At 32.5% G+C, this 10,547-nt stretch overlaps 1 protein-coding gene across 1 annotated transcript; it reads left to right on the top strand.

Moving 5' to 3' along the window:
- Positions 1–6,849: 6,849 nt before the first annotated feature.
- On the top strand, positions 6,850–9,139 carry LOC129747049 (hexamerin-1.1-like). The gene has a single exon (XM_055741067.1). The coding sequence runs from the start codon at positions 6,879–6,881 to the stop codon at positions 9,009–9,011; it is 2,133 nt and encodes a 710-aa protein (XP_055597042.1). The 5' UTR covers positions 6,850–6,878; the 3' UTR covers positions 9,012–9,139.
- Positions 9,140–10,547: the final 1,408 nt, after the last annotated feature.

Raw genomic sequence — 10,547 nt, forward strand, 5'->3', positions numbered from 1 at the left:
TCATTTTTGTCATTTTTGTCATTTTTGTCATTTTTGTCATTTTTGTCATTTTTGTCATTTTTGTCATTTTTGTCATTTTGTCATTTTTGTCATTTTTGTCATTTTTGTCATTTTTGTCATTTTTGTCATTTTTGTCATTTTTGTCATTTTTGTCATTTTTGTCATTTTTGTCATTTTTGTCATTTTTGTCATTTTTGTCATTTTTGTCATTTTTGTCATTTTTGTCATTTTTGTCATTTTTGTCATTTTTGTCATTTTTGTCATTTTGTCATTTTTGTCATTTTTGTCATTTTTGTCATTTTGTCATTTTTGTCATTTTTGTCATTTTTGTCATTTTTGTCATTTTTGTCATTTTTGTCATTTTTGTCATTTTTGTCATTTTTGTCATTTTTGTCATTTTTGTCATTTTTGTCATTTTGTCATTTTTGTCATTTTGTCATTTATGTCATTTATGTCATTTATGTCATTTATGTCATTTATGTCATTTATGTCATTTTTGTCATTTTTGTCATTTTTGTCATTTTTGTCATTTTTGTCATTTTTGTCATTTTTGTCATTTTTGTCATTTTTGTCATTTTTGTCATTTTTGTCATTTTGTCATTTTTGTCATTTTTGTCATTTTTGTCATTTTTGTCATTTTTGTCATTTTTGTCATTTTTGTCATTTTTGTCATTTTTGTCATTTTTGTCATTTTTGTCATTTTTGTCATTTTTGTCATTTTGTCATTTTTGTCATTTTTGTCATTTTTGTCATTTTTGTCATTTTTGTCATTTTTGTCATTTTTGTCATTTTTGTCATTTTTGTCATTTTTGTCATTTTTGTCATTTTTGTCATTTTTGTCATTTTTGTCATTTTTGTCATTTTTGTCATTTTTGTCATTTTTGTCATTTTTGTCATTTTTGTCATTTTTGTCATTTTTGTCATTTTTGTCATTTTTGTCATTTTTGTCATTTTTGTCATTTTTGTCATTTTTGTCAATTTTGTCATTTATGTCATTTATGTCATTTATGTCATTTATGTCATTTATGTCATTTATGTCATTTATGTCATTTATGTCATTTATGTCATTTTTGTCATTTTTGTCATTTTTGTCATTTTTGTCATTTTTGTCATTTTTGTCATTTTTGTCATTTTTGTCATTTTTGTCATTTTTGTCATTTTTGTCATTTTTGTCATTTTTGTCATTTTTGTCATTTTTGTCATTTTTGTCATTTTTGTCATTTTTGTCATTTTTGTCATTTTTGTCATTTTTGTCATTTTTGTCATTTTTGTCATTTTTGTCATTTTTGTCATTTTTGTCATTTTTGTCATTTTTGTCATTTTTGTCATTTTTGTCATTTTTGTCATTTTTGTCATTTTTGTCATTTTTGTCATTTTTGTCATTTTTGTCATTTTTGTCATTTTTGTCATTTTTGTCATTTTTGTCATTTTTGTCATTTTTGTCATTTTTGTCATTTTTGTCATTTTTGTCATTTTTGTCATTTTTGTCATTTTTGTCATTTTTGTCATTTTTGTCATTTTTGTCATTTTTGTCATTTTTGTCATTTTTGTCATTTTTGTCATTTTTGTCATTTTTGTCATTTTTGTCATTTTTGTCATTTTTGTCATTTTTGTCATTTTTGTCATTTTTGTCATTTTTGTCATTTTTGTCATTTTTGTCATTTTTGTCATTTTTGTCATTTTTGTCATTTTTGTCATTTTTGTCATTTTTGTCATTTTTGTCATTTTTGTCATTTTTGTCATTTTTGTCATTTTTGTCATTTTTGTCATTTTTGTCATTTTTGTCATTTTTGTCATTTTTGTCATTTTTGTCATTTTTGTCATTTTTGTCATTTTTGTCATTTTTGTCATTTTTGTCATTTTTGTCATTTTTGTCATTTTTGTCATTTTTGTCATTTTTGTCATTTTTGTCATTTTTGTCATTTTTGTCATTTTTGTCATTTTTGTCATTTTTGTCATTTTTGTCATTTTTGTCATTTTTGTCATTTTTGTCATTTTTGTCATTTTTGTCATTTTTGTCATTTTTGTCATTTTTGTCATTTTTGTCATTTTTGTCATTTTTGTCATTTTTGTCATTTTTGTCATTTTTGTCATTTTTGTCATTTTTGTCATTTTTGTCATTTTTGTCATTTTTGTCATTTTTGTCATTTTTGTCATTTTTGTCATTTTTGTCATTTTTGTCATTTTTGTCATTTTTGTCATTTTTGTCATTTTTGTCATTTTTGTCATTTTTGTCATTTTTGTCATTTTTGTCATTTTTGTCAATTTTGTCATTTATGTCATTTATGTCATTTATGTCATTTATGTCATTTATGTCATTTATGTCATTTATGTCATTTTTGTCATTTTTGTCATTTTTGTCATTTTTGTCATTTTTGTCATTTTTGTCATTTTTGTCATTTTTGTCATTTTGTCATTTTTGTCATTTTTGTCATTTTTGTCATTTTTGTCATTTTTGTCATTTTTGTCATTTTTGTCATTTTTGTCATTTTTGTCATTTTTGTCATTTTTGTCATTTTTGTCATTTTTGTCATTTTTGTCATTTTTGTCATTTTTGTCATTTTTGTCATTTTTGTCATTTTTGTCATTTTTGTCATTTTTGTCATTTTTGTCATTTTTGTCATTTTTGTCATTTTTGTCATTTTTGTCATTTTTGTCATTTTTGTCATTTTTGTCATTTTTGTCAATTTTGTCATTTATGTCATTTATGTCATTTATGTCATTTATGTCATTTATGTCATTTATGTCATTTATGTCATTTATGTCATTTATGTCATTTTTGTCATTTTTGTCATTTTTGTCATTTTTGTCATTTTTGTCATTTTTGTCATTTTTGTCATTTTTGTCATTTTTGTCATTTTTGTCATTTTTGTCATTTTTGTCATTTTTGTCATTTTTGTCATTTTTGTCATTTTTGTCATTTTTGTCATTTTTGTCATTTTTGTCATTTTTGTCATTTTTGTCATTTTTGTCATTTTTGTCATTTTTGTCATTTTTGTCATTTTTGTCATTTTTGTCATTTTTGTCATTTTTGTCATTTTTGTCATTTTTGTCATTTTTGTCATTTTTGTCATTTTTGTCATTTTTGTCATTTTTGTCATTTTTGTCATTTTTGTCATTTTTGTCATTTTTGTCATTTTTGTCATTTTTGTCATTTTTGTCATTTTTGTCATTTTTGTCATTTTTGTCATTTATGTCATTTTTGTCATTTTTGTCATTTTTGTCATTTTTGTCATTTTTGTCATTTTTGTCATTTTTGTCATTTTTGTCATTTTTGTCATTTTTGTCATTTTTGTCATTTTTGTCATTTTTGTCATTTTTGTCATTTTTGTCATTTTTGTCATTTTTGTCAATTTTGTCATTTATGTCATTTATGTCATTTATGTCATTTATGTCATTTATGTCATTTATGTCATTTTTGTCATTTTTGTCATTTTTGTCATTTTTGTCATTTTTGTCATTTTTGTCATTTTTGTCATTTTTGTCATTTTTGTCATTTTTGTCATTTTTGTCATTTTTGTCATTTTTGTCATTTTTGTCATTTTTGTCATTTTTGTCATTTTTGTCATTTTTGTCATTTTTGTCATTTTTGTCATTTTTGTCATTTTTGTCATTTTTGTCATTTTTGTCATTTTTGTCATTTTTGTCATTTTTGTCATTTTTGTCATTTTTGTCATTTTTGTCATTTTTGTCATTTTTGTCATTTTTGTCATTTTTGTCATTTTTGTCATTTTTGTCATTTTTGTCATTTTTGTCATTTTTGTCATTTTTGTCATTTTTGTCATTTTTGTCATTTTTGTCATTTTTGTCATTTTTGTCATTTTTGTCATTTTTGTCATTTTTGTCATTTTTGTCATTTTTGTCATTTTTGTCATTTTTGTCATTTTTGTCATTTTTGTCATTTTTGTCATTTTTGTCATTTTTGTCATTTTTGTCATTTTTGTCATTTTTGTCATTTTTGTCATTTTTGTCATTTTTGTCATTTTTGTCATTTTTGTCATTTTTGTCATTTTTGTCATTTTTGTCATTTTTGTCATTTTTGTCATTTTTGTCATTTTTGTCATTTTTGTCATTTTTGTCATTTTTGTCATTTTTGTCATTTTTGTCATTTTTGTCATTTTTGTCATTTTTGTCATTTTTGTCATTTTTGTCATTTTTGTCATTTTTGTCATTTTTGTCATTTTTGTCATTTTTGTCATTTTTGTCATTTTTGTCATTTTTGTCATTTTTGTCATTTTTGTCATTTTTGTCATTTTTGTCATTTTTGTCATTTTTGTCATTTTTGTCATTTTTGTCATTTTTGTCATTTTTGTCATTTTTGTCATTTTTGTCATTTTTGTCATTTTTGTCATTTTTGTCATTTTTGTCATTTTTGTCATTTTTGTCATTTTTGTCATTTTGTCATTTTTGTCATTTTTGTCATTTTTGTCATTTTTGTCATTTTTGTCATTTTTGTCATTTTTGTCATTTTTGTCATTTTTGTCATTTTTGTCATTTTTGTCATTTTTGTCATTTTTGTCATTTTTGTCATTTTTGTCATTTTTGTCATTTTTGTCATTTTTGTCATTTTTGTCATTTTTGTCATTTTTGTCATTTTTGTTATTTTTTGTCATTTTTGTCATTTTTGTCATTTTTGTCATTTTTGTCATTTTTGTCATTTTTGTCATTTTTGTCATTTTTGTCATTTTTGTCATTTTTGTTTGACATTTGACACAGTTCTTAACCGTTTGACAGTCAATATAACACGCGTGGAGTTGCCATTTTTATCGCTGGATTGGATCTAGTTTCATTGGTCTAATTCTTGTATAAACTAAACCCAAGAATAGACCACGGATACAAATGCTCTAAGAATTCAACAATCATATAGAAGTGTCCCATTTCAGAATATCCTACGCTTTACCACAACACTCTAAAATACACACAACACTTATTCACAACACTCGAAAATAATCACGAAACTTCCTTTGATTAGGTATGGCTATGATCAATTCTATACTCTCCGCTAACTCCGAACTTTTTTTTTGCAGAAATTATCCAAAACCACAAAAACAGTGTTTTTTTACACATCTGGCCACTCGTTCATCACATTGTACAACATTTCAAACAACTTATTTAATCAAATCTTTTTCTGACACAAAAGCCATTAAATCAAAGCCTACTATGCTAGACTTTAATTATAGTAGAAGGAACGTAAATTGACTTCTCTCAGACCAAAAAAATCTGAAAGTAATATTGTTCAAACTGTCAGTGAAAGTCAAAGCTAATTACTCTCTAGGCCATCACCACCGTGAAGGTTTTGCCTCAAAACAATAACCGAACTTACTAGGTAATGCAATTTGATCCGCATTTGACTGCGTTTGCAAGTAACCAAACATCAAAGTAAAGTCAACTCCAGGAGCGTACAGCGTCGTCCCAGCAGAATTTCCAAACAAAATTATCATCAACGCTCAGTTGCCGGCATACAAACACATTCCGAAACATGGACTGAAAATGCTCCCTCCCTCTAGAAACCCCGCACGGATTCGATACCCACCTAAGTCACCTAAGTCGAGAAGATGTCGCCCTGGGGTCGGCATTGTATTGTTTCCTGGAAACCTTCTCACAACTTGAACCAACAACAAATGGAACCCAAAGCAGCCCTCATTTTCACGTGAAGGTCCTATAAATTAGACCCAGCATCCTGGCCTTGCTGCCTTCCAGGGATCCCACACGAACAAGGACGACGGACGACGGATGGCGATGTTGCTAACCAACCAGTGACGACAGCCATCATCGTAGGTATAGATATGCCTAATTCACACAAACAGAAGGTATGGATACCTTCCGAGCCGAACAACAACAATAGCCAGAACACTTCGGGGCAGGGAAAACAATAATTCTCCACAGCGCTCCTCGGTCGGTGCCATATGCAACAACAACAACAACAACAGCAACAAACAAAACAAAGAAGAGAGATCCATCCCCATACATTTTAGGTAGAGTTGGAGCCTTTCCACACATCATCGTCAACATCGTGATAGTGGGGCGCTTTGTAAAATGTAATTATGAAAGAGTATTCAGTTTTATCAAGATGAGGTGTGTGCTGTATGCTGCGTTTCTACCTATTTGGCTTCCTTTTCTTCTTCTGTTTCTCATTTATCCCCAAAAGACAGTGGCTGGCTGGGTTGGGTTTTCGTTTCATTTCGTTTCGTTCTGAAGGTTCACGCTTGGGAGGACACGCGCCTTTGGCTTTCCATACGACTCGAAGGAAGGTTTTGTCCCCGAAAGCTGTGGCAGCAAAACGACGACGACGACGACGATAGCTGTAGTGCCTTCAGGGCTTCTGGGAAAGCAACAGAATCCTTATCTTTCCAGCAGCATCACTACTGACTTGGAGCACACTATGAGTAAGTCGAGTAGCACTAGAATAGTTAGGCCAACCTACTGATGAAAAGCCTTTCTAGGACCTTCTGGAAAATAGTGTTTTGTTTGCTCCAGCCAGACCCACTAATGAATACAATAATTCGAGATTTGGTGACAGCTAGATAAGCGAACGAATTATGGCTTTCTCTCAAAGGATTGAATCGGAAGGATCTGGATTGTTGTTGGCAAGCGCAATGCAACATAGCTGCTGGCAAATTTCTACCATTATTGCTCTCCCGGATGAGGTAACACATCAGCTTATACACATTGCACGAGAGATAATGCACAAATTAAATAAGTGCACAATATTCGTGGGTCGTGGGGAGATAATAAAGGGGAACCGCAACGGTAATTGATAAGCGATGCTGTAATAATTATCTGACCCGGCTTGTGGTGTTGAGACTATAAAAGCCAAATTTGGCCAACCGAACAGTATCAGTAGTCGTTCAGCTCTGTAGTGAACGGGAAAGACGACAATGCGATCGATTTTGGCAGTGACCGTAGTCTGTCTGCTTGCTTATGCAAGTGGCAGCTACATGACCAAGGATGTCAAGTACGCCGATAAAACTTTCCTGACCAAGCAGAAGGCCATCCTGGAGATTTTCCAGCATGTTCACCAACCCGAGCTGCACACGTCCCTGTGGGAAGAATCGAAGCACTTCGATATCGAGCATAGCTTGGACCACTTCACCAACGTCGAAGCCGTGAAGGAATTCCTGCGTTTCTACAAGCACGGTATGCTGCCGATGGAAGAGATCTTCTGCGTTCAGAATGAATTCCACCGCGAGGAAGTCATTGCTCTGTTCCATCTGTTCTACTACGCCAAGGACTGGGATACCTTCTACAAGACCATGGTCTGGGCTCGCTTCCACGTTAACGAAGGCATGTTTGTGTACGCTTTGACTGTTGCCGTGCTGCACCGTCACGACATGGAAGGAATCATCCTGCCAGCTCCGTATGAAATCTATCCTTACTACTTCTTCAACGATGTTGTCATCAGCAAGGCTCAACGTTACAAGATGCAAGGCTTCTACGGAATGAAGAAGGTCAACGATGTCTACACTGCCTACATCCCAAGCAACTACACCGGATACTACGTCCACTCTGGCCCTGAACAGCGCGTCGGTTACTTCACCGAGGATATTGGCCTGAACTCCTACTACTTCTACTTCCACGCTGACTATCCCTTCTGGCTGGGAGGCAAGGAATTCGGACTCTACAAGGATCGTCGTGGTGAATTCTACCTATACCAGCACCAACAGTTCCTGGCCCGTTACTACTTGGAACGTCTTTCCAACGATCTCGGAGTGATCCCAACCTTCTCGTGGCACAAGCCCATCATGACCGGATACTACCCATACATGCGCTACTACAACGGAATTCCCTTCCCAGTCCGTGACAACTACTACAGTGCCTCGTTCGAGAAGAACTACGTTGTCGATGAAATCGAAGACTTCGAGCACCGCATCATGGAAGCCATCGATCATGGATTCATCACCCTGCCTGATGGAACCTACGTCAACATCACCAGCCCATCTGGTATCGAGTACTTTGGAAACCTGATCCAGTCCAACCCCGACAGTGTCAACACTCGCTACTACGGTAACTTCATCAGCCTGGCCAAGTACTTCCTGGGAGGATCTTTCAAGAACTTCAACGAATACAAGGCTATCCCAGCCACCCTCGAACGATATGAAACTGCCATGCGTGATCCAGTGTTCTACCAGCTGTACAAGCGCGTCAGCGAGTTCTACTACCGTTACCTTGATCTGCTGCCATCCTACAAGAAGGCCGAGCTCGAATTCCCAGGTGTCAAGATCGAAACCGTTGAAATGGACAAGCTGGTTACCTACTTCGACAAATTCGATGCTGATATCACCAACGCCGTCGATGTTGAGGTCTTCGATGATTCCACCATGAAGAGCTCCGAGATGAAGAAATTCGGCAAGATTGCTCACTACCAGGGAGAAGACTTTGTCATCTATGCTCGCATGCCCCGTCTAAACCATCTGCCTTTCACCTTCAACCTGAACGTTGCTTCTGACAAGGCCACCAAGGCAGTCGTCATCGTCTTCATCGGTCCCAAGTACGACCAGTACGGCAACCAGTACGGAGTCAACGCTAACCGTGAAAACTTCTTTGAGCTTGATCACTTCCTGGTTGATCTGGTCCCAGGCAAGAACGTCATCACCCGCAACTCCCAGGACTTCAGCTGGTTCGTCAAGGACCGCACTACCTACTTCGAACTGTACAAACAGGTCATGCAGGCTTACAGCGGCGATGGCAAGTTCCCATTGGACATGTCCGAGGCTCACTGTGGATTTCCAGCCCGTCTGATGCTCCCCAAGGGCAAGAAGGGTGGTATGCCGTTCCAGTTCTTCTTCATGGTTGCCCCGTACCATGCCCCCAAGGTTGAGCGCTTCACCGGCTACGACTACACCGTGTCCTGCGGAGTCGGCTCCGGAGCCCGTTACATCGATGAGCTGCCATTCGGCTATCCATTCGATCGTCACATCGAGGAGAGCGCTTGGTTCACCCCGAACATGAAATACTACGACACCATGATCTACCACAAGAGCGAAACCGAAGTCAACTCGGTTGGACACTAAGCTTGGGTGGTTGATTTCAGGGCTCTAGTATTAGGATATAGCTAGGCACGTAACTCACAGCGGGTTATTTTTTAACCGGCTGTGGTTCAGGACAAAGAAAATATACCAATGAATACCAAATGAAAGAATGTGTTTTCAATCTGCCGAAAGTTTTAGAAATTTCAAAACAGTGACGAAAAAACAAATGACAAAAATGACAAAAATGACAAAAATGACTAAAATGACTAAAATGACTAAAATGACTAAAATGACTAAAATGACTAAAATGACAAAAATGACAAAAATGACAAAAATGACAAAAATGACAAAAATGACAAAAATGACAAAAATGACAAAAATGACAAAAATGACAAAAATGACAAAAATGACAAAAATGACAAAAATGACAAAAATGACAAAAATGACAAAAATGACAAAAATGACAAAAATGACAAAAATGACAAAAATGACAAAAATGACAAAAATGACAAAAATGACAAAAATGACAAAAATGACAAAAATGACAAAAATGACAAAAATGACAAAAATGACAAAAATGACAAAAATGACAAAAATGACAAAAATGACAAAAATGACAAAAATGACAAAAATGACAAAAATGACAAAAATGACAAAAATGACAAAAATGACAAAAATGACAAAAATGACAAAAATGACAAAAATGACAAAAATGACAAAAATGACAAAAATGACAAAAATGACAAAAATGACAAAAATGACAAAAATGACAAAAATGACAAAAATGACAAAAATGACAAAAATGACAAAAATGACAAAAATGACAAAAATGACAAAAATGACAAAAATGACAAAAATGACAAAAATGACAAAAATGACAAAAATGACAAAAATGACAAAAATGACAAAAATGACAAAAATGACAAAAATGACAAAAATGACAAAAATGACAAAAATGACAAAAATGACAAAAATGACAAAAATGACAAAAATGACAAAAATGACAAAAATGACAAAAATGACAAAAATGACAAAAATGACAAAAATGACAAAAATGACAAAAATGACAAAAATGACAAAAATGACAAAAATGACAAAAATGACAAAAATGACAAAAATGACAAAAATGACAAAAATGACAAAAATGACAAAAATGACAAAAATGACAAAAATGACAAAAATGACAAAAATGACAAAAATGACAAAAATGACAAAAATGACAAAAATGACAAAAATGACAAAAATGACAAAAATGACAAAAATGACAAAAATGACAAAAATGACAAAAATGACAAAAATGACAAAAATGACAAAAATGACAAAAATGACAAAAATGACAAAAATGACAAAAATGACAAAAATGACAAAAATGACAAAAATGACAAAAATGACAAAAATGACAAAAATGACAAAAATGACAAAAATGACAAAAATGACAAAAATGACAAAAATGACAAAAATGACAAAAATGACAAAAATGACAAAAATGACAAAAATGACAAAAATGACAAAAATGACAAAAATGACAAAAATGACAAAAATGACAAAAATGACAAAAATGACAAAAATGACAAAAAT

Source organism: Uranotaenia lowii, chromosome 1 (assembly GCF_029784155.1).
Source record: "Uranotaenia lowii strain MFRU-FL chromosome 1, ASM2978415v1, whole genome shotgun sequence".
NCBI lineage: Eukaryota > Metazoa > Arthropoda > Insecta > Diptera > Culicidae > Uranotaenia > Uranotaenia lowii.

Coding starts and splice junctions, on each gene's coding strand:
- LOC129747049 (XM_055741067.1), top strand. CDS start 6,879: ATGCGATCGATTTTGGCAGTGACCGTAGTCTGTCTGCTTGCTTATGCA.